This window comes from Orycteropus afer, unplaced genomic scaffold (genome assembly GCF_000298275.1).
Source record: "Orycteropus afer afer isolate SDZICR_OR568_19922 unplaced genomic scaffold, OryAfe1.0 scaffold00025, whole genome shotgun sequence".
Classification (NCBI taxonomy): Eukaryota; Metazoa; Chordata; class Mammalia; order Tubulidentata; family Orycteropodidae; genus Orycteropus; species Orycteropus afer.
In genome coordinates this window covers 594789-622155 of record NW_006921612.1, presented here as the reverse complement: position 1 = coordinate 622155, position 27367 = coordinate 594789, and the positions used below count along the sequence as shown (strand labels likewise).

The window sequence follows — 27367 nt, the reverse complement described above, 5'->3', positions numbered from 1 at the left end:
GGGTTTCTGAGGCAGTATCACTATGGAAGTAGATTGCCCAATCTTCCTTCTGAGGAGTGGCTGGTGGGTTTGAACTGCCAGCCTTCTGGTTAGCACGCAAATACCTGAGGTACTATGCCACCAGAGACAATAGTTACCATATTGCATTTTAATTATATGAAAGATATTGTGCTAATTACTTTATACACATCTTCCATTATTTTCATATAGGCAAAATTCACATTATAATTCTACTTTATAGATTAAGAAATTCTTAATTCACCTCCATCCCCCCAAAAAAAGTGAATGAATGGACATATCCACCCAGATCTTCCTACTGCATCCTCACCCCACCCCACTTGAAAAGGATTGCTAAATCAGTAAGCATACAAATGTTTAAGGTTCTTGGTATAGTTTATCTAATGTATCTTGAACTACAAGAGCTTCCAAAGACCATGAATTTGGCCTTTGAGAATATATTATTTTATCAGAAGTAATAAATATACCATCAGTCCTCTATTGCACCTATTACACATCACTATATGTTTATAATTTTCTTGATCTCTCCATGCTACAGTATTCTCTCATCCTTCGCAAGCCCAGTAGTATTTACTCTACATGACCTCCAGCATAATCCTTCTAAAACCATATCAAACTATACCACTTCCCATTTTAACAAAGGCCTTCACTCTATAATCTCCTCTAGTAGAATGACCGCACTCTCTAGTTGGATCTATCAAAGCCTTCCCATTCTAATCACAATCCATTTTCCAGCCACATCTTTAGTAACTTCTTTCCAAGCTGCCAGTACTCCAGCCATGTTGAGTTGCTAGAATTTTCAAGCCATCCCACTCCTTTGCTTTTGTACATTCCTTCTTTCTGCCTGAAATGCCAACTTCTTATTCATTTCATTATATGACTCATATGATTTTTTTCAAGATCCATGAAGGCAGGAAATACATATTTTAAATCATTGTGTCTTCATACACAGTGTCTGGAACATAATAGGTTTCAATCAACATTTGTGCTACATTAATTCAAGGTAAGATATCATGCTTTTGGGAAATATTCCCTGAAGTCCAGGAAAAATTATTCTCCCCTTTGTGCTTCCTTGATCTTTTAGACACACTCCAATTGCTACATTATTACACAATGAAATGATTTGTTTCCATGACTTTCACTGGGACTAGACTTTGAGCTCCTGGGTGGCAGGGACCAAATCTTACTCATACTTGGATACTTAACATCCAACACAGGGCCTGGTTTATGGTAAACCTTTATAGATTTCCTGGAACTGAAAATATAATTCTAAAGTAATCATGTGAGATGAACTGGGTGGATGTTATGCTTCTTATTTTACAAATGAAGAAACAGGGACCCAGGGAGGAAGAAAAAAAAAATGGCTTAATTCAATTTCCATTTGAAACTGGAGGCCCACTGAGTGCTGGAACACGGGTTTTCCAAACCCTAATTATTACAAAACATTGATGTTGGCCACTGAACAGAGGAAGCCAGGTAGCTTTCTTTCTGATTTATCAGCAGACATTAGTCTGTTCCTCAGCTAGGCACAAGGGTACAGAGTATCAGTCATCTTGGAGCAGAGTGTCTGTTGTCTTAGAGCAAGACTGAATTAAGAGACATTGCTGAGCACTTGTGATCACAGTCTAGTGGAACAGATGTTAACATGGGTCAGGAATTGAAGACCTAGGCAGGCTTATGGGGAATAGGATGTGATATGAGATGAGACAGGAGGCATAAAGCCACTTCTTTATCTTCTTTTCAAACTCTGTGTCCCTGTGATAGCCTGTTGTCCTTTCGGCTTCCTGTCTCCCTCTCTGGCTGACTTCCAGGGAACTCCTTATTACTAGAGTGACTCAGTTTGTCCCACTAGGCATACTTATAAATAGCACCCCTGCTCACTGAAAAGTGTCCTACTATGGGTTAGATGATACAATACAATGGTCAACCCTACTTAGCACCTTCCTTTTCCCTCCCCCAGTAAAAAATATGCATATATACCTATGACAGCTCAGAGAGCTCTAAGAATCTTCTAAATTCCTGGTTGTCAATCCCTTAACTCTTTTTCTTTTTTCTTCTTCCTGCTTTCTCCATTTTGAAATTCACCTAGACTAGACTGCTTTTGATTGACCAGGATACATTAGTTTGAGGTTGGAGTTCAAAATCTCTGAGTTCAAGCTTCTGTCTTTGTACATTTCTATCCAATCAAGCCAACTGGAAATGTCTCAAAGAAGTTAAGAATGATTCAGGGGTGAAATTGCAGACCTTCCCTTATTCACAGTATTGAATTCATTTGCACTTTACGCGTGGAGAGGAGAGGAGGACCTGTAAGGTTGAGCCTTCTGGCTGGCAGCCAACAGCTCTTAAGGTGTGGGTGCAAAAATGTTTGTCTCATTAGGCCCTCAGGGCCTTCTGGGCACTGCCTTGGGAGAGAAAGAATTAGGGGTTAAACTTGGATGGGGAGAAAAAACACCAACTGAAACAAGTAATTGATTTTTTCTTAAATAGGGAGGAGAGTGTTGGAGACAAATAATGAAACTAGCTCTTGAAAACCCAGGCAGCAATACTGATTCAAGCACATTCTTCAAAAACAAAGCCAACTCCTCCCCCAGTGCAACATCTGGGCAGAGGTGGGTCTAAGACTCAAAGGATGCCTGTTTTAGGTGAAAAACGCCAGGAGGATGAACTAGGTAGGGAAGAAGTGCACTTTGCGAGGTTAGGAGGCATGGGGGAAATAGGTGGTAGTTGAGGGACGATAACTTTTGTCCAGCGGCTTCCAGTCGGGTCGCGAAGCTCAGTCTGGCCCAGCGAAAACGTTACCAAACCTTCTCCTCCCCGCATTCAGTGCGCTCCCTCACAAAGCCTCCCTGGCCACCAGCCGCGGAAGGATATTGCATTTGTTTACCTCTTCCAAAGCCCAGCGAGCGAGCCGCGTAGCCAGCGCCCGGAGCCCCCGGCCAGGAGCTGCAATTGCTGTTACAGCCGCCGCACCGCCAGCTCGCTGGGGGGAGCTGCCGAAGGACTGGCAGCGGCGAGGTTGATTGATAGGCGACGGACTCAATGAGGGGGGCCTAGGCTGGGGGTGGGGTGGGGCGGGGCCGGCTCTGGTCTGAGCCAGTCCCGGGTGCCGCTGGAGGGTGATGGGGGAGGACTTGGGCGGGAGGCTCCGTGGAAATGTGTCGGTGACATTGAATGGGGAGACTCAGTGCGAGCGAGGCGCGCGCGCGCACACACGCGCACACACAGCCCCGCTTACTCCGAGATTCCCCGGCCACGTAAGTAACTATTAATACCGCCTCGCCTGGAGATGCGGGCTTGCTGAGCAAAGGGATTGGCCTCCGGGATCGTCGGCCATCCCCTTTAATTTTTTAAATACACATTCCTCTTACCTTTGTGGAGGAAAGGAAAAAAAAAAAAAAAAAAAAGAAGAAAAACTGTCAATTTTCTTTAAAACAAATACCGCAAGGAAATTTTGGGTTTTGGGTAGGAGGGGAAGGAGTGATTGCAAATTATCCCAAGGCAAGATCCAGTTATTCAGCGGGAAAGGGACGCCGCGAGTTAGTAGGGTTGGAGGTGCATCACCTTAAAACTCCAGAAGGACCCCTGGAAACTCGTGCCGCGGAAATCGGAGACCATTGACCTGCCGTCGTCTCTGACCGCATTTACTAGTTTTATTCTGAAGACCAGGAGACAGAGCGAGCGGAAAGCAAGGCAACAGCAGCATGAGGTTTTGCTGACCCTCCGTGAGGCGGGCCAAGCCCTGGGGTTTGTTGCGGTACCTGAGCCCGGCCCGCTCCACAACTCTGCCCAGCTTTTGCAATCTTTTGTTGGCAGCGCTGACCGCTCCAAGTTAAATGCTCCCTCGTAATTTTTTTGTTTTGTTTTGTTTAATTTTTGGAGCGCGCTTACTATCTTGGAAAAGACTCAGACGCCATCTACAGTTAAAAAGTAGGTAACTGCTCTCTCCGGCACCCCCCGCTTCCACGCCCCCCACCCTTGCCTTTCCACCAAAAAAGGGGGTGCAGCACGGATTCTGTCTGCGGTGCGTCGCGAGGCGGTAGACTCCTGCTTATTTCCTTTTTCTTTTTGTTTGGTGTCTAACGCATTGAGATTAAGCCGCTGCTGTGGACTCTGCGAAGATTGCACAACTACAGTAGGGCTCCTCCGCCCCTTCTGCAATTCGAAAGCCTGTGCGGGGATCGCTTCTGGAAAGCCGGAGCTGCAGCTCCCCACCTTAGCAATTCAGTTGCTCCTTTAGATTCAAGTTGGGGAAAAACAGAGAGAGAAACTAAAAGTGAGGCGATTCTTCAAATCGCCGGCTGCTTTGGAGTAACAAAAGAATCCGAGTTGCCTGTCAACCGAATACTCCCGGGAACCAGGTTCAGAACTGATAAGGTGCCAGCAGTGCCCATTTGGGGGCTTCTAACTACTTCACATAACCCTTTTCCCGTCCCCTCCCCTCTCATCCTCTTAAAAATCCGTGACACAGAGGCGCCTGCAGCCACACTCGCCAGCAACTCATCTCGCCAGCGGGTTTTTTTGTTGGTCGTGTGTGATCCCCACACTCATGAACATACACAGGTCTACCCCCATCACAATAGCAAGATATGGGAGATCGCGGAACAAAACACAGGATTTCGAAGAGTTGTCGTCTATAAGGTCCGCCGAGCCCAGTCAGAGTTTTAGCCCGAACCTCGGCTCCCCGAGCCCGCCTGAGACTCCGAACTTGTCGCATTGCGTTTCTTGCATCGGGAAATACTTATTGTTGGAACCTCTGGAGGGAGACCACGTTTTTCGTGCCGTGCATCTGCACAGTGGAGAGAAGCTGGTGTGCAAGGTAAAGAGCCCGGGTTTGATTATTTATTTATTTATTTATTTATTGCCTTTTAAAAAGGTTCCGGCCCTTTGAAGAGGGCGGGAGAGGGGCTTGAGGTCGCCAAGTCCTCGAGTCTGGGGGAGGGAGATTCGCGGTTTAATATCCGCGTCCTTCTTAAGTTTATTTATTTCATGATCATGTTCGACTAGTTACGAAGTTTTTAGACCGTTTCAGACAATGGGGCGGGTTGCGGCGGGGGTGTTTTGGGGAGAGCCCAGGGCGGGGGAGCGGCAGGACTGCGGCCCGGCCACGGACACGCGTGCTCTCAAGACACATAGAGATCGACTGCGCGGGGCCGAATACCGCTGCTGCAAGGATTTCTGCCTGTTTTTGCCCCCTCCCTTTCCAATGTGGAAGTAGGGAATCCCCGCTAATTTAAGACACGGATGATTTAGTTCCTTTCCTAGCCATTGTTCTTAGCAGCGTGCAGGTGTTAAACCTTTGTTCCAAAGGTGCCCTTTAAAAGAGACACACAAAGGTATCCCCTCTGGCTGAGCCTGGGGGCCCAGCGAGGTGTAGGAGGTTACCAAGAGCCTTTTCTGGCCTAGAACCTTGAAAGGAAGGTTGAATGGTTGAAATCAAAGTCGCCGGCACACCTCTGAGTGCAGGAAATAAGTCAATCCTTTGAGTCTTTCTCTTATCTGTTTCTTCTCATATTTAGACTTCCGTGCCTACCCCCTACTTCCCCCATCTCCCGTCTGCCTCAACGCACACCTTTGCCGGTATGGTTTAGAGGCTAGCCTTTGGAGACTGGTGGGATTTCTGGTACAGGGATGGACGCTTCACTTTCCTTTTTTGTCTATGACCCTGAACTGTGACTGGTTCATGTATGTATGAGTGTATCTGTGTGCCTTTGTGTGCACCCGTGCAGTGCTGTAGACAAGGGGATGAGGACAGGAATAATTGCCAAAAAAAAAAAAGAAGAAGAAGAAAGACAAGGATACGGTAGAGTATACTGCTACCCAGGAATTGGACATAAATCAAGAATTCATTAATTCACTTAATTTTAAATTTGCTCACTGTTGGATTTTTTTGGGGGGGTAGGGAAGGAGGAAAAGTGGGGACACATGCTGCCATTGAAATGGGCACTCTGCACAGTTGCAATACAAATGATGCATCACACTTTTAGCATTAACTACAGGCAGTTTTGGGGCTTGCTTTATTTCATAGGGGACTAGAATATTTCATTGTGAAAACTAGGTTTCCTGGAGGTCTCCAATCGGTTTTGAGATTGTCCAGTTCAGACCTCAGGGGAAAACTGGAGACTCTTTAAAAATACTGCTCTTTGCTTGTACTGATCATTTGCTATGTTGTGTCTTCTCCAAGCAATTGAGACCCACAGCAATTGTGCCCTGTTAACCAAAATTCAGTGGGCTATTCAGAACTGGAATGAATTCTCAGAAGTCCTGCAATGTTGCACAATGGGATAGTCATCCTTTGAAATGAATGATTTCCACAGAGCTGCCACTCTAACATGAAATATGCACAATCACTTAGCAGTGAGCGTTTTCACTCCTTTTGCTAAACTTTGGTACAGCATTTTAATAATTTTCAAAGACCGGAGATGCTTTTAAATGAAGAGGCTCTGCAGCCAAGTACTGCAGGAGCATCTTGCTTTTATTTCTTTGTTTAAAGGGAGCTGTGATTCTGCCCCTTGCTCATTCTTTCACCCTTCAGATTCTTCAAGACATGTTTCCTTTGGGCAGCCCTCACAGTATCATTTGCAGATTGCTCTTTGGCCTAAAACTGTGCTTGATATGTTGATTTGGTTATTACAAGATTGAATCAGCCCTTCAACAATTACAGTATGGCTTCAAGTGGATTTAAGTGCAGTATCATTGTTCTGTTTGACATAGGTCATCCCTTTAAGACATAGCAGCTTCTGCTTTTCTGCCTTTTTTTAACCAGAGGTGATGTGGGTGACTTCTTATGCAAGCAGAGTTGTATATATCCTAGGAAGCTCCAAGTGAGTTTTATAAGGCTGCTTCTACCAACTACCCTGAGATGTATACATTGTGGACTCTTAGCTTACTTCAAGGCTCAGTTAAATCTACACATTGAATCAAATTTCTTTTGATGTCTCAAAATAGAGTTCACATCTCCTAGTTCTGTGTTGACTCAAGAAAAAAATATGCAAAAACAGGTTCAATAAATAGACATCTGTATAGAGAATTCTGCATGATACTATTTGGATAGAGGGAGGTTCCAGGGCCATTTAAACAATATAATCAGGCCTATTTATTGTCTACATACTCCAAATGCCTGCATTAGCTAGAAAGATGAAGGAAGGGAACTTTAAGGGATCCTTAGCTGTATAATTTTCATGGAACTGCTATTAGCTACTGTGCAGATTGACATAATTACTATCTTGGCAGATTGAGCACTTTTTTCTCTTTTTTTTTTTGGCAAATGTTATTAGTGATGGCCTAATCTTACTGCCTTATCTGAACTGTCGCATTACATAACCAAGGCTCCAAATTAAACATTTAAAAGAAGCTGGCAACTGGGCTTATGGCATGATTTTGCACTTGAAGGTGATGGTTTAAATACCAATCCAAGCCCATAAATGCCTGTTATAGCTACTAATAAAAGTTTGGCTCCTTCCCATTTGGGAAAATGTAAGCACAAGCTTTATTTTTCATACTCTGTCCACCATCTTGGAATTTGGTTTCTTCTGCAAAGAGTATGGCTGCCTTTTGAAGCTGCCAAGAACAAATTTCATTATTACTATTATTTGTTCTTACATTCCATGTACATCTAGTATTTCATCCGTGGGGCAGGGGAATAGTCTAAAAGTACTGAGGGGGAAAAACATCATTTATTTTTTGAAAATGCATGTTGAAACAAAGAATACATTATAAATAATCATAAGTCAATGAGAACTGGAGACAAAATCTGCAATGTGGTGCCTCAGAACACATCATCCTCATTATATAATGCATAGTGTTTACATTAGCCACTGCAAAGCCTTTATTAGTCTCTGTGAAATTTTTGAGGCTTGCCTGGGCTTCTGTTGCCTGCAGTCTGGGTGTTAAAAGTTGACTCAAGCATTTCAGATTCCTAATTGAACAGGCCTCTGAGGTCACTGCTCTTAGGTCATCCTTTGACAGTATCAGGGTGTGATTTGTGGTCTCTGGAGATGTTGAAGTATTCATTCTTAAATTCTAGGTTATAGTGGCAGCAGCTGTGCCGCTTTCCTGAGATGCCTCATTACGGTTCATTCACAATGTTACTTTTACCTCCTCGCCCAGGGTTAGCACCAACTCTCCCCAGGTTCTGCTATCCCTGTTTGACTCACAGAACTTTATTTTTTAGAGCTAGGAGGGACTTGAGGATTCTTAAATGGTAGCCTGTGCCTCTGAATGGGCTTCTGAAGGCCTGCAAACCCTCTTAAAATGAATCCAGTATTGTGCATGCATTTGAGAATGGGCGTTGTCAGTTAAGCGCGGACAACACTTCTATCAGATTCTCCTGTGGGATCTGGACCTAAAAATGGTTAACCAAAAAAACGAAACCAAAGTCACTGCCATTGAGTCAGATCCAACTCACAGCGACCCCTCCTTGGGTTTCCAAGGCTGTATCACTACAGAAGTAGATTGCCCAATCTTCCAAGGAGCGGCTGGTGTGTTTGAACTTCCAGCCTTCTGGTTAGCAGTCAGATGCTTAGGCACTACACCACCAGAGCTCCTAAAAATGGTTAACAGTGTTCTAAATCAATCTATTCATTTTATGAAGGGGAAGGAGGCTTAGTGATCCTAAGTGCTTTATGCAAGTCCCTCAGCTTATTGGTGTCTGAGCCAGGTTTAGAGCCTCAAACTCAGTGATTCCTAGCCCAGCTTTTTTCCCACCACCCTGCAAAGTGACAGTCAAGGAAAGTATGTTCTCACTGATGAAAACCATATTAAAAATGCTAAATGACTTTGAACTGATAACATTAAATGTATTGTTGTGAGAGCATTCCTGGCCTAGATGCTTTCTCACCCAGCACACACTCACTGTGGCTGCCCCTCATTGTTTCACACACAGAAGAGACTCCTCTTACTCACATTCCCGGGCAGATATTAAAACCACATTCCAGACCCAGGGATTTATATTGCTGATTTAATGGAGGTGAATGGATGGCAATGAATGGAAGCTTTTCCCTACAGCCTCAACAATTCTCAGTGTTAATTCCTGTTGGGTCTGATTCAAGAAAAGTATTGATGATGCATTTTTTTTTAACAACCCCCACAATGAGCCAGCGTTTCCCAGGCTAATTTTGTTTCACAGAAAATCATTGCATAACTGATTCATTGAGTTATCTGTGGAGGGAAGAGAAAAGAGAGTGAGTCTGCTTTCAAATTAAAAAGACTGTGTCCTATTCCTCACTCTGCCACTGGGTGCTTGAGTTTCATTTGAGTTCTCTGAGCCACTGTTCCCACATTGATAAAGTAAAGGTATTGAATTAGGCAAATTTTAGATATTTAATCTATGGATTGTCAATATGTCGCATAGTGGCTATTGGTGTGCAGTTTATTTTTAGTTTTTGAAAGTAAGTAAGGGATTACCTGTGGTTTAGGGTAGGTAGCTTTCAGATTTTGCCTCAATTAAGCTAAACAAAAGAGATTAGGCTTAGAGAGAATAATAATAACAAAAATAATAAATCCTGTCATTTGTGTTTCACTTTGCAAAATATTTTTACCTTTGGTTTTTCATATAATGCTTCCAGTACTATAAAGCAAATACCAGTTGCTTATTTTACACGTAAATACTTGGAGGGTCCGAGACTTCAAGTAACTTGTTCATGCCATTCAGCTGGTAGGAGGCAGGGCCAGTATCATATGAGTCCAAGTTCAGCACTCTTTCTGTCATCTTAAAAGTTCATTCCTGAGGAGGTATCAGAGTATTCAGTGATTTGGTAAGAGGTGCCTCTGACTTTTGATCTTCCTGTCACTCCTGTCCTAGGTGTTTGATATCAGCTGCTACCAGGAGTCCCTGGCTCCGTGTTTTTGCCTGTCTGCCCACAGCAACATCAATCAAATCACCGAAATTATCCTGGGGGAGACCAAAGCCTATGTGTTCTTTGAGCGGAGCTATGGGGATATGCATTCCTTTGTACGCACTTGCAAGAAGCTAAGGGAGGAAGAGGCGGCCAGACTGTTCTATCAGATTGCCTCTGCAGTGGCCCACTGTCACGACGGTGGCCTAGTGCTGCGGGATCTCAAGCTTCGGAAATTCATCTTTAAGGATGAAGAAAGGTAAGGTTCATTCCTCTTGAGACTTGTGTACTATGACAGGCTGTGTATAGAGGCTGTGTGAAAGTCTACAATGAACATTTTTTCTCTCTATTGCCCATATCTTAGTTATCTAGTGCTGCTAGGACAGAAGTACCACAAATGGGTAGCTTTAGTGAACAAAAAATTATTTTCTGACCGTTTTGAGGCTAGAAGTCTGATTTTAGGGTGCTGGCTCTAGGGGAAGGCTGTCTTTTTCTGTTGGCTCTGGAGGAAAATTCCTTGTTTCTTTGTGTTTCTGCTCCTGGGCAATCTTCACATGGCTTATCATCTCTCTTCTCCCATTTCAGTTTCTTTTCTTGCTTGTATTAATCTCCTTTATATCTCAAAAGAGATTGACTCAAGACACACCCTACATTAACCCGGTCTCATTAACATAACAAAGAAAGCCCATTCTCAAATGGGGTTATGACCACAGGCAAAGAGGTTAGAATTTACAACATATATTTTGGGAGAACATAATTCAGTCCATAACAGTCCTGGTGAGAGGAAGGAAGCTTAGGAGGACAAAGAGAGGTAGAATATTGCAATGTTTTAAGTGCTCGTGGAGAATAGATCACCGTGTTCTCCAAAGGAGTCATTATATGGTCAAAAGACAGATGCCAGGATAGTCTCTGATGGTGAATATATATGATGTGGTGTCAGAAACTCTTAAGGGGTTACTGCAAGTCTGCGTGTCATTTTCAATGTGAATAATATGAGGTTTTGAAAATTCTGTCTTCAGAACACTTGCTGCCTAGAATCACTTATTTATCATTCATTCATTCACTATTTTAACAGATATTTCTTAAGCCTATGTTATGTGTTAGGAGCTCTGGTAGCACAGTGCCTGAGACACTTGACTGCTGACCAGAAGGCTGGCGGTTCAAACCCACCAGCCACTCCTTGGAAGGAAGATGGGGCAATCTACTTCCATAGTGATACCATCTCAGAAACCCAAGGAGGGGTCACTGTGTGTCAGGTCCGACTCGATGGCACCTAACAACAACAACAACATATTATGTGTTAATCACAATTTTCAGTGCTATGAATATCAAGATTTATTAGTCAGTTGAACTAAAAATAACACGTTATAAGCTGTAAATAAAGTTATGTACTAGGTCATTTTGAAGAAAATTAAAACAAGTCCATCAAAGCCGAAGTGTGAACTTGAGTATATCCCACCTGAATTTAAAGACCATGTCAAGAATAGATTGGATGCATTGAACACCAGTACTGAAGACAAGACAAGTTGTGGGATGACATCAAGAATAGTATACATGAAGAAAGCAGAAAATCATTAAAAAAACAGGAAAGAAAGAAAAGACCGAAATAGATAGGAGAAATTCTGGAACTTGCTCTTGAATGTAGAGTAACTAAAGTGAATGAAAAAAATTAAATAAAAGAATTAAACAGAAGATTTCAGAGGGTGGCTCAAGAAGACAAAGTAAAGTATTATGGTGAAATGTCCAAAGATCTGAATTAGAAAACCCAAAGGGAGGTATACACTCAGCATTTCTAAGCTGAAAGAACTGAAGAAAAGATGCGAATATTGCAATTTGAAGTACAATATTGAAGGCTTTTTTGGGCAAAATATTGAACAATGCAGGAAACATTAAATAAGATGGAAGGCATACACAGAGTTACTCTATCAAAAAGAATGGTCCATGTTCAGTCATTTTAGGAGGTAGCATATGATCAAGAACCTATGGTATTGAAGGAAGAAATCCACATTGCACTGAAGGAATTGGTAAAAAACAAGGCTTCAGGAATTGGCATAATACCCATTGAGGTGTTTTCAACAAATGGATGCAGTGCTGGAGGCAGTCACTTGTTTATGCCAAGAAATTTGGAAGAAAACTACCTGGCCAACTGACTGGAAGAGATCCAAATTTGTGCTTACTCCAAAGAAAGGTGATGCAACACAATGCGGAAATTATCAAACCATATGGTTAATATTCCAAAGACCAAACTCATTGCTGTAGAGTCAGATCCTACTCATAGTGGACTCCCCCTTTGATTTCCAAGGCAGTATCACTACGGAAGTAGATTGCCCAGTCTTCCTTCTGAGGAGTCACTGGTGGGTTTTGCTGAAGATAATTCAAACACTTGCAGTGGTATATCAATAGAAACTGCCACAAACTCAAATCAGGTTTGGAAGAGGATGTTGAACAAGGGATATCATTACTAATGTCAGATGGATCTTAGCTGAAAGCAGAGAATACCAGAAAAATGTTTACCTGTGTTTTATTGACCATGCGAAGGCATTCAACTATGTGGATCAAAGCAGATTATGGATAACATTGTGAAGGATGGGAATTTCAGAACACTTAGTTGTGCACATGCTGAACCTGTACATAGACCAAGAAGCAGTCCTTCATATAGAACAAGGAGATACTGTTGTTATGTGCCATCAAGTCATCTCTGACTCATAGCAATCTTATGTACAACAGAACGAAACACTGCCCAGTCCTGTGCCAGCCTCATGATCCCTACTATACCTAAGCCCATCACTGCAGCCACTGTGTCAGTCCATCTTTTTGAGGACCTTCCCCTTTTTTGTTGACCCTCCACTTTACCAAGCATGATATCCTTCTGCAGAGAATGGTCTCTTCTAACAACATGACCAAAGTAGGTGAGATGAAGTCTGGCCATTCTCGCTTCCAAGGAGCATTCTGGCTGCCCTTCTTCCAGGACAGTTTTGTTAGTTCTTGCAGTAGTTCATGGTACTTTCCCCTTTCTTTGTCAACACCACAACTCAAAAGCATCAGTTCGTCTTCAGTCTTCTTTATCCATTGTCCAGCTCTCACATGCACATGAGGTGATTGAAAATTCCATGGCTTGGGTTAGGCACATCTTAGTCTTCAAGGAGGTGTCTTCACTCTTCAGCATTTGAGAGAAATCTTTTGCAACAGATTTGCCTAATACAATACATCTTTTGGTGTCTTCACTGCTGCTTCCATTGGTGTTGAACCATTGGAACCAAGTAATATGAAGTCTTGAAGTGTCTTTTCAAACTTTTTTTCTTTCTAAGTATGAATGTTTGGTAGTAGAGGCAATTCATTTATATTCATTGCTCACCGTATTCTAAGAACTATTGTAAAGACTTTACATATTTGATGTTATGGAATTTTTATGACTACCTTGGGCATCTTCATCTTCTGGTAGGAAAGAGGTCAGTGGAGTAGAGACTCTTGTCACAAAGTTTTGAAGGATCTGAGCTGAGACCATCTGATTGCAAGGCTAATACACTTCATTTAGGAATTCCTGGGTGGTACAAACAGTTAACACATGTGGCTGCTAACCAAAAAGTTGGCAGTTCAAGTCTACCCAGAGGTGCCTTGGAAGAAAAGCCTGACAATTTATTTCCAATATATTAGCCATTGAAAACCCTGTGAAGCCCTGTTCTGCTCTGATACTATCCATGAATCAGAATCAACTCCAGGACAACTGTTTTGTTTTATTTTTTTACTTCAATTTAACAAACATTTCTTGAGTACCTTTTATGAGTCTGGTACAGATCTTGCTATGAAACCTTCCTGCCTTCCAGTAGTTTGCCATCTGGCCAGCCTAGTGACCTGTAATATTTTCAAACAGTTGCTTACAGAAATCTGAAAGCATCAAAATAAGACAGAACCTAACAACAACAAAGTGTGCTTTGATTTTTTCATCACTGGTATTAGCTAATTGAGGATTAAAAAAAAAAAAAAAACAACTCACTGCTGTTGTCGAGTCGTTTCCGACTCATAGCGACCCCTCCTTGGATTTCTGAGGCAGTATCACTACGGAAGTAGATTGCCCAGTCTTCCTTCTGAGGAGTGATTGATGGATTTGAATCACCAGCCTTCTGGTTAGGAGTCAAATGCCTTAGGCACTATGCCACCAGAGCTCCTAATTGAGGAGTAAATGGGAAATATTTTGGAGTCAGCCACGGAAAAGGGCCTATTGTTACTCAACCCAAGTGGAATAATTAATTCCCTAGACATTTATAATCTAACTGAATATACACGAGGAGCTCTGGTGGCACAGTGCCTAAACCACTTGACTGTTAACCAGAAGGTTGGAAGTTCAAATCCACCAGGTGCTCTGCAGAAGGTAGATGGGACAATCTACTTCTGTAAAGATTTCCTGCCTTGGAAACCCAACAGAGGTCGCTGTAAGCTGGAATTGAGGAGAGTGGTTTTTTTGTTTTTGTTTTTCTTTTGAGTATACAGAGTGCAGAGATCCACATGGTTTCTTAGACCCATAGAAGTTCATTATTTTCCCATATTTTTAACCAAAAAGGGACTTGTGACAGTTTATAGCATTGTCTTTGATAGTGAATGCCTTTACCGTTATTAACAAACAGAAGAAGGAGGACTATTTTAAGATCTAGAGCTTGAGGTGGCTACTCTTAAAATTTCTCATCTTTGTCTCAGATACCTCTACCCTTAGAGCCTGGAGACCTGTCTTCTTTCCATGTTGTTGTTAGCTGCCATTGGATCAATTCTTACTCATAGCGACCCTGTGAACAACAGAACAAAATACTACCAAGTCCTTCATCATCCTCTTAATTGTTGCTGTGCTTTGAACCTATTGTTGTAGTCACTCTGTCAATCCATCTTGTTCTAGGTCTTCCTCTTTTTCACTGACTCTCTACTTTTCCCTGGTTTTACCTTAATACTCTTTGTGACCTTGAGCAGGCTCCTTCCTCTACTGGCCTGTCTTTGCTCATTTTATTATTGTCATTGCTCTCTTATGTTGGCTGTAAGGTCTTTTTTAAGGAGCCGGGGGGCACAAAAGTTAAAACACTTGACTGCCAGCTGAAAGGGCAGTGGTTCAAACCCACTAACCACTCCACAGGAGAAAAACCTGATGTTCTCCTCCTGCTCCTGTAAAAATCACAGCCTAGAAAACCCTGTGGGCTAGTTCTCCTCTTTTCTATGAGGTCACTTTGAGTCAGAGTTGACTTGAGAGCACACCACAAAAACAACAGGGTATTTTTTGATTTATAACATTTAGATACATACTTCCTTGAGTATTCTCATTTAGAAGATACAAATATATCCTTTCCATAACCTCCGGTGTTGACTAAGCTATCATCCTTGCTCTCTGTTTCCCACTGTTCTTGGAGATGTAATAACAGGGAAAAAAAGTAATATTTATTGACCTCTTACTTTGAGGTTATAGTTTAATTTACTTAATTCTTTTTACAAATGGCATGGTGTGTCAGTATTATCATCTTCATAGGTGAGGCCCTGCAGTGCAAAGTGTAAATTCTGAAAGTTACAGACAGGAAAGAGTAGAACTACAGATATATTCTCCAGTTAACTAGTCCTCAAGTATCCACTTGCCTGTCAGAGGGAGTAAGGACATGAGTGCTCTCTCTCACAGGGCTCTGCATTTTTAAATAGAGAATCATCTTTGACTGTGTCCCTTTTAGAGCAGAATTTCAGGCATCAGTAGTGTCTCGGGTGGTGTGACCAGTGAAACACATGTTTAAGAGGTATTTGTGAAGCCAGTCAGAGTAGGGTAGATGCCCCCAGGTCACAGAACAGTGGAGCAGGAGTGGATTCTAGAGGTCTCAGAGGGTCCATCATTCAATCCTCTTCTCTTGCCAACCAGAAGCAGAGACCCAGAGGTAAGTGGTCCTGCCTCTGTGCCCACAGCGACCTGGAGGATCAACTCATATCTCCCAGTCCTCTGCACCAGGGCTTTTTCTCCAAACCTAGATTTCTCCTTCATTACAGGATGTAGAATAAGACTGCCAAGGAGTGAGCCATGGCAAAGTAGGAATTCTTGAGGTGCCAGGAGCCAGGGAAGAAATACTGAGATGCAAGAAGCTTCCAATACAGAAACTGACATTCAGTCTGGGGTTATGTTTGACTTTTGCAAAAGACCTTGATCCTCTGTAGAAAGAACTGGAAAGAAATACTAGATGTGAATGTCAAACCAGAACAATTCACTGGAGGACATGTGTCAAAGCTAAATTCTTTTTAATTTTAAAGAGCATTTCCAAGTTACAAAGAAAATTTAAGTGACTTTTAGGAAACTTATCCTCTGTTACCAGCATGTCTAAGAGCACCTTTGCCCATGCAGCCCTGCTTATAGTCCCATGAGATTATCAGGGAGAATGACCACTACCCCATTGTATTTTTGAGGTAACTTCACCTCACAGGGTTTAAATGACTTTGCTCAAAGTCATAGTCAGTCGGATGATCAAGCCATCGTATTTTACTCCAGAGCTTTTCCTCTCCCCTCACCACACTGAGATCTCAGTTGTCTTGCCATTTTAGATACATGTCAAATGTCACTGTCTAGGCAGTTTTTAGAGGGTGGTTTCCCTTTTCAAGGACATTCTAAATCTCCAGAGCAATAGTTTATAGGAACTTTATTTATTTTTTTATGCAGCTATCAATTTATTAAAAGGGAAATAATGTCTACTAGTCTTTTATTTTTACTTTTTGTTTTTGTTTTTAACCTCTTGTTTTCAGAGTGAGAGCCACTGATTTTATCACTCATCATATTTTTCCCTCTCTGCTTCCTGACAGCCATGGAGTTTCAGGGTAGAGTTTGCCTGTGTTTAGACCAGATAATGGTCTACATGAATGCATTTCCTGGGGCCACAATGTGAGGACAGGAGTCAAAGGACCTGGGGCAACACTGCTGGTGGCCTTTATTATATTGGCCCTCAGTTGTACAATTTCAGTAGGGCTAAAGCTACCTTCTCTACATGTAATATGGAAATATTTTGAGGATGCAATGGGTTAAACCTGAAAGGACCTGGAAAAGTTAATCTATGGAGTCTTTGTCTGTTTTGTAACTCTTTATGCATTCCTATGAAGAAGATAAAAGCATGGAAGAAACCTTTGAAAGTATTGCTTTATTAAGTAACAAATAATCAGATACCTCTTTGGCACATCAGCCAAAGCCACCAGCCACTCCATGGAAGAAAGATGAGGCAGTCTGCTTCCATAAAGATTTACAGCCTTGCCAACATTATGGGACAGTTGTAGGTCTCTCATGATTACACCACTTGTTCTTTGACCATCTTGAAAATGATTGAAGGTGGAGGCATTACATAGTGAGATTGGCCAAGTCCCACCTGGTTCAGGATGAGAACTGCCTATGGGCTGACTTCTTTCAACCTCCTGCTGAGAATTTGCATTTCCACCACAGATAAACTGAGTTAGAATCTACATTTTAACAATATCCTTAGGTAGCCACATTTCTTTGATTCACTTATAAATACTAAATCATTGCTGGGAGGGCAACCAGCAAGTCAAGTGGATCAGGTGTGGAACCTGAGGGCCAGAAAGGTATAAAGATTGAGGAGAAGATGTATACAAAGATGTATGCAGAAATGTACATTGTGCAAGGCATGCACAAGGAGTGAAGAGCCCACCCCTCTAGGCCTGGACTGGGCCACTGTGTCTCTCTGACCTGTGCTGGGCTTCTCCTCCCCTTCTCTGAGAGTTATTTCTGAAGGACAGAGACCAGTTTTTGCATTTCTGAAGTAGTGAAAAACCTCAAGATCCACAAGCATGGAGCAGTGTTATGAAGAAATTAACTAAATGCCTGACCCTGACTGAACTCTCCTTAGGCACACCCTTTGCATCCTCATTTCTTGTAGTAGAATCTGAGCTGGTCTGTGCAAATACGAGGTACCCCCTGAAAGCAGGGGCCCTGGAATCAGATAAGAGAGCCATGTCCAAGTCTTCATATTGTTTGACCTGTGCCTTCCAGCCTCCCTCTCAGTGCTGTGGTGGTAGCATGATCTGCTTGGTCAGCTCATTCTTAGGGTTTTGAGTTTCAGTAGGCCTGAGTTTAAGCAAAGGCCAGTTACTCCATTGTAGAGTCAGACATGCTGTCTGGATTCGAATCTCTGCTCTTGCACTTGGTAGTAAACTTAACCTTGGCAAGTTACTGAACATGTACCAGGATTACCTCATCTGTAAAAGTGGAAATAGTGAGAAGCTTTTCTTTATACAATTAAATAAATTGATTGCATGAGAGCATAATACTTGGCTCATGATCGGCCATTGACAATAGGTTGCTCCTGCTGTGCTGAACCTCCTTTGCACTTAGCGCCTGGCCCTCTGGAGATGCGGGTCCAGTTAACTGACCACGACATGACAAGCCCTTTAAGCTGGTCTATGCCTTGAGTTGAGGAGAAATAAATGGTGCCTAAGAAAGTTAGTTGGCTGCTAATCCAGAGGTCAGCAGTTGGAAGCCATCAGCTGTCCCATGGGAGAAAGATGAGGCAGTCTGCTTCCGTAAAGATTTACAGCCTTGAAAACCCTATGGGGCAGTTCTGTTCTGTCCTATCGGGTCTCTATGAGTTGAAATAGACTTGATGGCTATGGGTTTGGTTTCTTGGTTTAAAAAATGTGGGAGGGGTATTGTCCCTGCAGCCATCTCAATGCTGCTCAGCTTCATTTCCCTTTTTCCTTGGGACGAGGCTTCTTGAGACCCTGTTCCTTTCCAACCTGCCCCCAGTCACAGTTCATTGTTGACATTTCATAGCACAGAAATACCCCGTGTGAACTCAGAAACATGCCTCTTTACATGTTTCTTCTTTGGTTAGAAGATCTTTATCTCTTGACGTCACAGGTTTCATTTCCTCTGCTTTGTGGAAACCGATTAGTGCCAGCTTCTGCAAGACGGAAGCTGGGACTTTGCAGAAACCTACTGGCCCTGGGGATTTCAGATGTAATAAGTGCCATCTGCCCAGGAACATAGCCCCACCATCTCCCTGTGGGGTGGAGGCCTTTCTTCTTCTCTACCATAGGAGATCACCTCTTTCTTTTTCAGGTACTCGTGTTTATATTGATTTTTCCTTTAGATCTTCACCTCGCACCTGCCTCTGTTGAGGTTTCTCTATCTAACAAAGTATAGAGGGAAGAAATCGGAACCACAGAGACTTTACCCTATTTTTCTTTCATTAATAGAAATTTTCAATTATTTTAAGTTCTGACTTTTTGTGTTTTAGGAATATACCTTCTTGCTTTGAGGTATCCTTGGGCTTCAGTGTATTAACTGCACAGACAGTTAATGTGCTGCAAACTGAAAATCAGCCATTGAAAACCCTATGGGGCACAGCTCCTCTCTGACACACATAGGGTCACCATGAATCACTAGATTCGGTGGCACCTGGTCCTGGTTTTGCTTTGAAGGTTGCAGAGCTGGAGTCCCCTTATTTATGTAGATCACCTTTATGTACTTCAGGCATGACCAAACTTTGGACAAGCTTGCCTCACCCTACTTTTTCCCTGACTGGGTAAATTATCCCACTCCCATAGCACTCCAAGCTTGCCTCTTTAACAGAATGCTCCCCCCTGCCCCCCGCCCCCCCCCTCGGTGATTACCTGTGTGCATTTCTAAGCTGTTCCAGTTTTCTTTTGGACCAAGAGTTTTTTCTAGGCAGAGTCTGTCTCCTTGTTCACTGCTTCTGAAGCATGGTGGATATTGCTGTTTGTTGAATGAATGAGAATTTCCTTTTTGGGGTGGGAGCAGCTTAGATTGAAATCTGGTGACAGGATGAGAGAAGTGGGGTAAGTAGAGATCATTAACTTCTAGATCATTGCTCAGTTTGGGAGCCCAGAAAGACTAAAACATTTATGAATCCCCCAGGTAGACACCTTTTCAAAGAGAGCTATTTTCAAAGTTCCAATCAATTGAGAAATTAACCCATCATTCCCATTTTCATTTACTGATTTATACCAATGTGACATTTCTTTAAGTGTGTTGTCAGTGTCTATGACAGGGTGTAATTTCAGTTGTGAAGGGCTCTTCTAACCAGAGTGAGAGAGGGGAGCTCTTCTTCCAGACTCTGTGATGAGAGGTAGACTGAAGAGCAGGGACGCCGCAGCAGGATGCCTGGTTGGACTTTGTGTTCATGTTTACCTACTACATTAGTTGGTGGTCTAGACTGGAGCACTTGGGCAGATGGAGCCTGCAAGCAGAAGGCACAGCTGTAAGACTTTTGACTTCATCACTTAGCTGTATGACCTTGACCTGCCTTCTCGGAAATAAATTTTCTTTTCTTAGTGATAGGGAGAAGGATAGAAATAATGTATGTAAAGTACCCAGCACAGTGCCTGGTGTATGGCAGCCACCTGAAAATGTATTTACCATCACTGCTACCAGTCATCATCTGATGGCTTTGAGACTCATATCTCCATGACCTAGAGAGTCATTTATTTGTTCAACCTAAAAGGATGTCAATTTTGGTAAGGTAGAAGGATAATGGAAATGAGGGCATCCCCAGTGAGATGGATGTACCTGATAGCCACATGAGCAGACTCAAATTTACCAGTGATCATGAAGGACCAGGTAACATTTCCTTCTGTTAAAGGTTGCATAAATTTGAGCTGACTTGATGGCCGCTGACAACAATAACAAATATTTATTGGACACCTATCATGTGCCAGGCACTTTTCTAGGTTTCTAGGGATACTGAAATGCCAAATAAGACAAAATTCCTTCCCCCATGAGACTTACATTCCAGTGAAATAATAGCTAGGGCCACCAGGTGGTAGGCTCTGTTCAAACTAGTCATTTAAGTTAAACTAACTTAATTCTAATCATCTATACTATATTTATATTAGCTGATTCAAGCTCTGTAAGTTACATACTATTATTATTACCATTGTACAGATAAAGACACTGCCGCCCAAGGTCTTACAGCGAAGAAGTGGCACACCTGGTGTACGCAGGCTGTCAAAGACTATGTTGTTTCCAGGAAATAGATATCAAATAAAATACTACCTCTTGAGCCCAAACCAAAGAAAGAATGCTGTCATCTAGTTAGACAGCAACAGATGTGCACCATGAGGACCTGGTCTGTTGGACTCTAAATGAAACACCCAGCAGTTAGTTTTCTCTGAGCAACTGCAGTAGTCATGAGACTGGGCCACAAGTTAACAACCAACCCCATGGACAGTCCTATTGTGTCCTGTTGTTATCCTGTTGTGTCCAGTTTATGGAGTGTATTTTGTTTTCCCAGAGAACTGTAAGATGAGGTCTGTTTATCTTTCTACCCCTCAACATCTAGCACAGGTCTTAGTACTGGCAGTATCTGTGCACATATAAAAATTGACTGAATAGATGTGTGAATAACCCTTTAGTCACTAGAAGCATAAATGTTACATGGACCCACCCATTACCACTGCCATTGGGTCAATTCCAACTCACAGCTACCCCTATTGGATTTCCAAGGCTGTAAATCTTTACAGAAATAGATTGCCTCCTCTGCCTCCTGTGAAGCAGCTGGTGGGGTTGAATCACCAAGCTTGGGCTTAGCATCCAAATGCCTTACCCACTATGCCCCTAGAACTCCTTTTATTATAAGGATAATCCCCTGGATACATTGAAGATAAAAGGCAGTGGATTGGAAACATTTTAAATCTGCTTTACATGGCCCTCTAGGAACTTTCACTCAATAATGGAATAAAGTCCAGCCTTTTTGGAAATATATCTTTGGACTGTTGTTGTTGTTGTTATGTGCTGTCAAGTTGGACCTGACTCATAGTGACCCCTCCTTGGGTTTCTGAGGCGGTATCACTACGGAAGTAGACTGCCCATCCTTTCTTCTGAGGAGTGGCTGGTGGGTTTGAACTGCCAGCCTTCTGGTTAGCAGTCAAATACCTTAGGTACTATACCACCAGAGCTCCTTCTATACCACCATAGCCGTTAGAATTCTTAAATGGAATCTTTTTTTTTTTTTTTAATTGTGATTTGGGTAAAATATACAGAGCAAACTCACTTTCTATACAGCAGTTCACATACGTTTTGTCTCATGACATTGACCACAATTTACCACAATGCAACAGCTCCCCTTCCACTTCCTTCCGATAGTTACCTCTTCCCTGTGGCTGTCCCTCTATGCACTCCTGCCCCCTGAGCTGTCTTCTTGAGCATAAGCAGCCTTTCTTTCTCCCATGATTGTTCTCTCCAAGAAGTCTATCTACCTCAGGTAAATGTTCAACTCATATGCCTGTCTTTTGTTTGGCTGGAAGCCACAGGTGTGGGTTCAATTCCAGGTTAAGTGGAATCTTAAAGCCCTGATCTCTAGACTGTTGATGCTGAGGACATCTTAGACATGGGGATCACACTGTATCACGTTTATTAAGTACCTACTGTGTACTGTGTTTTAGTGATAGATATTGGTGCTGCAAGAATCAATACAAAGAGAGGCCTTACCTAATAGAAGAAACAATGTAATGGTTGTTTTTTAATATTATGTGATAGAGGAAGTATGTGCAGGCAGGTTCATCGTGGTAAGCAGCTTGCTGTTGTGTAAAACCCCTGGGCATTTGGAGTAGGGGAGAAAGAATAATTCCAACAGTGGAGTGTGAGGTAGAGAGTGATTGAGTTAGGGAAGGGATGGGCTCCTGCATAGGTTGGTCTGAGTGATGTAGAAGGGGAAGGTATAGGTGATGCAAGCAGAGATTCCAGAAAGAGTGAGCAAAGGCTGGAGATTAGGACAGGAAGTGTTGCTGAAGAGTCAACCATGAAGGACAAAGATGAGGCTGCAGGGATCAAGAGTCTGGGGCCTTTGTTACATGCCATTGACCTTGAACTTGACCTAAAATCCAGGAGGAGCCATTGAAGGGATTTCTCAGCCAGGCAGTGATATGGTCAGAGATGTAATTCTGGGAGGGTATATGAAGGATGGACTGGTAATAGATGGAAGGTGGGGATTGATTTCAGCATGATGAGCTTTGAGCTGGGACTGTGGCAGTGGGATTGAAGTGGGGGGTGAGTAAGAAGGGGACTAAACCAAACCGTGCCATTTTACAGATGGAGAAACCAGGGAAAGGTCCTTACCCAACACTCCATCTCTAATGTGTTAGTGGCACAACCAAGAGTGGAATCCATGCTTTTTTGACTCTTGAACTTGTTCAGTATGTGTTAAGCCTTCTCTGGGAGAGCCCCAGTTTAGGATTCACTCTGCCAAGTGGAGCATCCCTGGCTGGCTCAGTGATATGTATGGACAGACTTGCTCACAGTGCTCCCTGGGTGCTTCCTGGGCAGATGGGGTCTGGAAAGACTAAGCCCTACCTTTCCTGCCCCCCACCCTCTACCCTACCAATGGGGCATGGATAGAAATGTTCTGGACCTTGGGTGGTCAAGAACAGCATTTCTGGATGACATGGGTGGGCCTTTGGGCAGAGCTGTCCTGCACTGAGCTGTAGATTGCCTGCGGAAGCTTTTCTGAGAGGCCCTATGGATTGATTTGGTGAGGATCCTTTGGGAGTCAAGTCTAAATGCAGTGGAGCGGGTGGTGAATGGAGTATTGATGAGGAGTTCAGAGAGGCATTGTCTTTCTCAGGTTTCCCTGTCTGTTCCTATGGAGACAGAGACGTACTTCCTCTGCCAGCGCCTCTGCGGCCTTCAGGCAGCACTTCTGTGGTTTCTTCACCGGCAGTGGGAAGGCATTCAGAGGTGGAATGGCTTCCCCATTTCCCCTTGCTTTCAGTGGCCATGATGAGTCAGAGCTGTGAATTTGCGCCTGAGGAGGACAACATAGGCAGTTCCTAGGGGCTGGGCAGCCTGCTGCTGTGGAAAACACCTGGGCATTTGAGTCAGATAGGGGTTCTCCTTCCAAACTCTACTGTTTCCTAGCAAGTTACTTAGTCTTCCTAAATTGCAATTTTCTCATACATCAAATTGTTGCAGTAACACCCACCTTCCAGATAATATGGTGATGTTGCAGGGGGGTAATGAGAGGATTATAGCACCGACTCCTTCCCCTGGAGTCCCCCTCCCTACCAGCTTCTCTCAGTGCCTTGAAATGGGTCATTTACTTGTTTACCTGCAAATTTGTCAGCAACTTGAGATAGGAGTTGGGTCTTATTCACCACTCAAGTCTAGGATCTGGGATTAAGATGATTATTGAAAACAAATCCTGCATGTATGAAACAAAGAATTAAATGAATGAAAATTTATTTGAGATAATTCAGCAGCCTGTTGAGATCTAATGGTGGCTGCCAGATCAATGTGATGTGAACTTTGGTGCTAAGACTGTCTTTCTCTGGGTGCCCCTCTAGCAGTAGCCCCAGGTGGGGCTCTGCTCATACAACTGGATTGGCAGCCAAGGACACTTTTCAGTAGCAGCCAGAGAACAAGGCCAGATCTGGCTGCAGCAAAGCTTTCTGACTTGACCCTTAGCCTGCCTGGACCCACCCAGTGTGATGGCCTTCAATGACTTCTCTGAATTTCACTGACCTCAGGCCACCGGACTTCCTGTCCCTGCCAGGCCCACTACATCTGGCTGAACTCCCAGGCTAACCTCACCCTGGCCCACCCTGTTCTGATCTCTTCCTGCCAGGAGCTCAGGATGATGTTTAAAGGTTTAAAACCAAAGCATAATTTGCTTGTGTAGGCCATTTTTTATATTATGGATGATGCATTAGACTTAGAGGTTGAAAACCTAGGTTAGAACCTAAGCTGAGCCATTGACTTGCTAGTCTTGGACAGGTGATATTTTCTCTCTGTACCTCAGTTTCTCCATCAAGTAAATGTACAAGAGTAGCCACTGCCTTGTGCCTCATGAACTGTAGCAAGTAGATAATGTATGCTGTGGTGAACTGCTGAGCATGTAAACATTACAACACCAGGGATTCTGTACTGAATAAATACTAAATAAATCTGGGGCCATATTTGTCTCCCTATGCTCAAGGTTTCCATTTGAAAGTTTTGCTTTCTTCAGTATTACATAATTCTGTGGTATTAAAATTTCTAATCCTGATGTGGTCTCAGATCTCCATTTTTGTAGTTTCTATGGCTCGAGGCATTTCATTCTTTATGTTTCTGTTTCTGTTGCCTTTTGGTTTAGTTATAAGACACAGAGATATAGATTATAATCACAGCATTTAATAGATACTTAAGTAGCTCTGGTAGGGTAGTGGATAAGGCACTTGACTGCTAACCAGAAGGTCAGTGGTTGAAACCCATCAGCCACTCCACAGAAGGAAGATGAGGCAATCTACTTCCGTAAATATTTACAGCTTTGGAAGCCCAACTGGGGGTCACCGTGAATTGAAAATGACTCGATGGCAGTGAGTTTGTTTTTTTGTGGTTTTTTTAGTACATGGTTGCTATTTTGTTATTGTTACTATTATTACTATTAGGATTTCAAAAGGAAGTGTTGTTAATCACTGTAACTTAAGAATATTTTTGGGAAAAAAATGCTTAAAATTATATTTTGAGGCTAGAAGAGCCCTTTTTGAGCCATTTAGCCATTTGTTCTTATTTTACAGAGGTGAAACTGAGTCTGAAATAGAATAGCTATTGCTTGTGAGGTTACTAGTTAGTTACTGACCAGTTGAGCCCTCTGAAGTCTCTGGTGGGGAGTGGAGAGGGGGAAGAGGGCTTTCAAGGCCAGCCCCTGTTACTGCAACGTGGCTGGAGTGGAACCACATCCTGCTAGTTCTGGCTTCCTCACCTGGCACCAGGATCAGGTGACATAAAGCCTGGGCTCTGGGTTGGGCTGGCATTGAGTACACAGGCTACCCACGTGTGAGTCTTGTTCATTCAGCGGGTTGAAAGCAAAGCATACTGTTCCCTTCTTAATGCCAGGGACAGATTGCAGAAGGCATGCAAGCACCCAGTTTCTCTGGCCAAATACATCCTGCCTGAGGCTGCTAGCTCAAAGGGAAGTAGGTGTCTCTTTCTCCTGAGAAATTGCAGGAAATAAGTACTGCCACAGCTTTTCAGTTACACATTCCCGCCCCCCCCCTTGTTACTTTTGGGAATCTTAATTCTTCATAGAGCATCTTGGGTACCACCACTTCCATTAAGCACATCCTGATCGCCTTAATGTATAGATTGATACAAATGAGCAAGAGTGAGCTGGGCACATATTGGGAGATAAGCATTCCAGGTGGTGGAAAGAATAGGGTACAAAGGCCCCAGGAAGGAATATGGTCAAAGGATTCTACTTTGATCTATCTGGGGTTTGCATTTTATACTTGCTTGTCTGTTTTCCACCAGGCTCTGGCTTTGAGGGTAAGCATCTTAATATAATCGATAATTTCACAGTGAAACCAATAAGAGCAGGAACTTGCCAGGACTGCCTTGCTTTTCTGGGTCTTGCATGTTTTCTGCCTTTGACAGGATGTAGTCTTACCACTTTTCTGTAGCTCATTTTAGTGGAAAATATTTGCATGTTCCTTCTCTGACAGGTTTCTGCCTTACACAAGCTCTGGCTTTTGTACGTTTTACTTATTCTTTTGTAGGTCTAGCTGCTTGGTACTTTGATAGGTCTGGTGGTTTGGTGGGTGGGTAAAGCATTTGGCTGCTAACCAAAAGGTCTGTGGTTTGAATCTACTAGCCACTCTGTGGAAGAAAGATGAGGCAGTCTGCTTCCATAAAGACTTACTGCCTTGGAAACCCAGTGGGGGTCACGATGAGTCAGAATTGACTCGATGGCAGTGAGTTTGTTTGTTTTTTTATATTTACATCATTTCATTTAATCTTTTGCAAAATGGAGAAAGTGGGTATTACTTGCCTATCTGTATGCCCAGTGCTTAGTTTGGGAGCTCTAACAGAGTCAGTGTACACACTTTTGTTGTTAGTTGCAGTTGATTCTGACTCATGTTGACCTCATATGTGCGTGCATTACCTTTTGGAAGCAGATTGCCAGGCCCGTCTTCTGAGGTTCCTCTGGGTAAGTTTGCATAGCCAACTTAAATGCCTGAAAGATTAGTGGGACATTTGAATTACCAGGTCCACAGATGCTCCTGTTGATTTCTATGTGATTTGATTATTTGCCTGGAAAATTCATCATCTGCAGACTGCTTAGTGGATCCCAGAAGTTGAAAGAGTGTTCCATGTATTTTCTCTCACATTTCTGACATGTGCCGAAGACGTGCTAGTCGTTGTAGCTGTATGATCTTGAGAGTATATAGCACAGTAGCCTAGTTTCCCAGAGAAGGAAATAAAGGCCTAGGGGCATTCAGCAACTTAACTGCCGCAGCATAGGGAGTCTAGGGGGATGAGCACTGAACTCTAACCTAGCCTGTCTGACTCCCCTGTACTTGCCCCAACATGGGGCTCGTCCTGAAAAATCCTTGTTTACAGATGTAATCCAGAGACCACTTACCTCGACCCCTGCCTCTGAGTGATGTAAACAAGTTCAGGATGTTCCCAGAAGAAGGCAGAGTCAGAAGAATGTTCAAGTGTTTCATTTCCTCTCCATCTTTTTCCAGGCTTTTCTTTCCCTTGTGCTGGTTCTTCTCTAAGGAGCTCTGGTTGT

The 27367-nt window shown here is 43.0% G+C and overlaps 1 protein-coding gene across 1 annotated transcript in view; it reads left to right on the top strand.

Moving 5' to 3' along the window:
* Positions 1-4564: 4564 nt before the first annotated feature.
* The window catches only part of TRIB2 (tribbles pseudokinase 2), a 36599-nt gene continuing 13796 nt past the window's right edge, over positions 4565-27367 (top strand). The window contains exons 1-2 of the mRNA XM_007935075.2: positions 4565-4834; positions 9818-10110. Coding sequence (XP_007933266.1) covers positions 4565-4834; positions 9818-10110 — 563 coding nt within the window. The remainder of the gene's footprint in view (positions 4835-9817; positions 10111-27367) is intronic.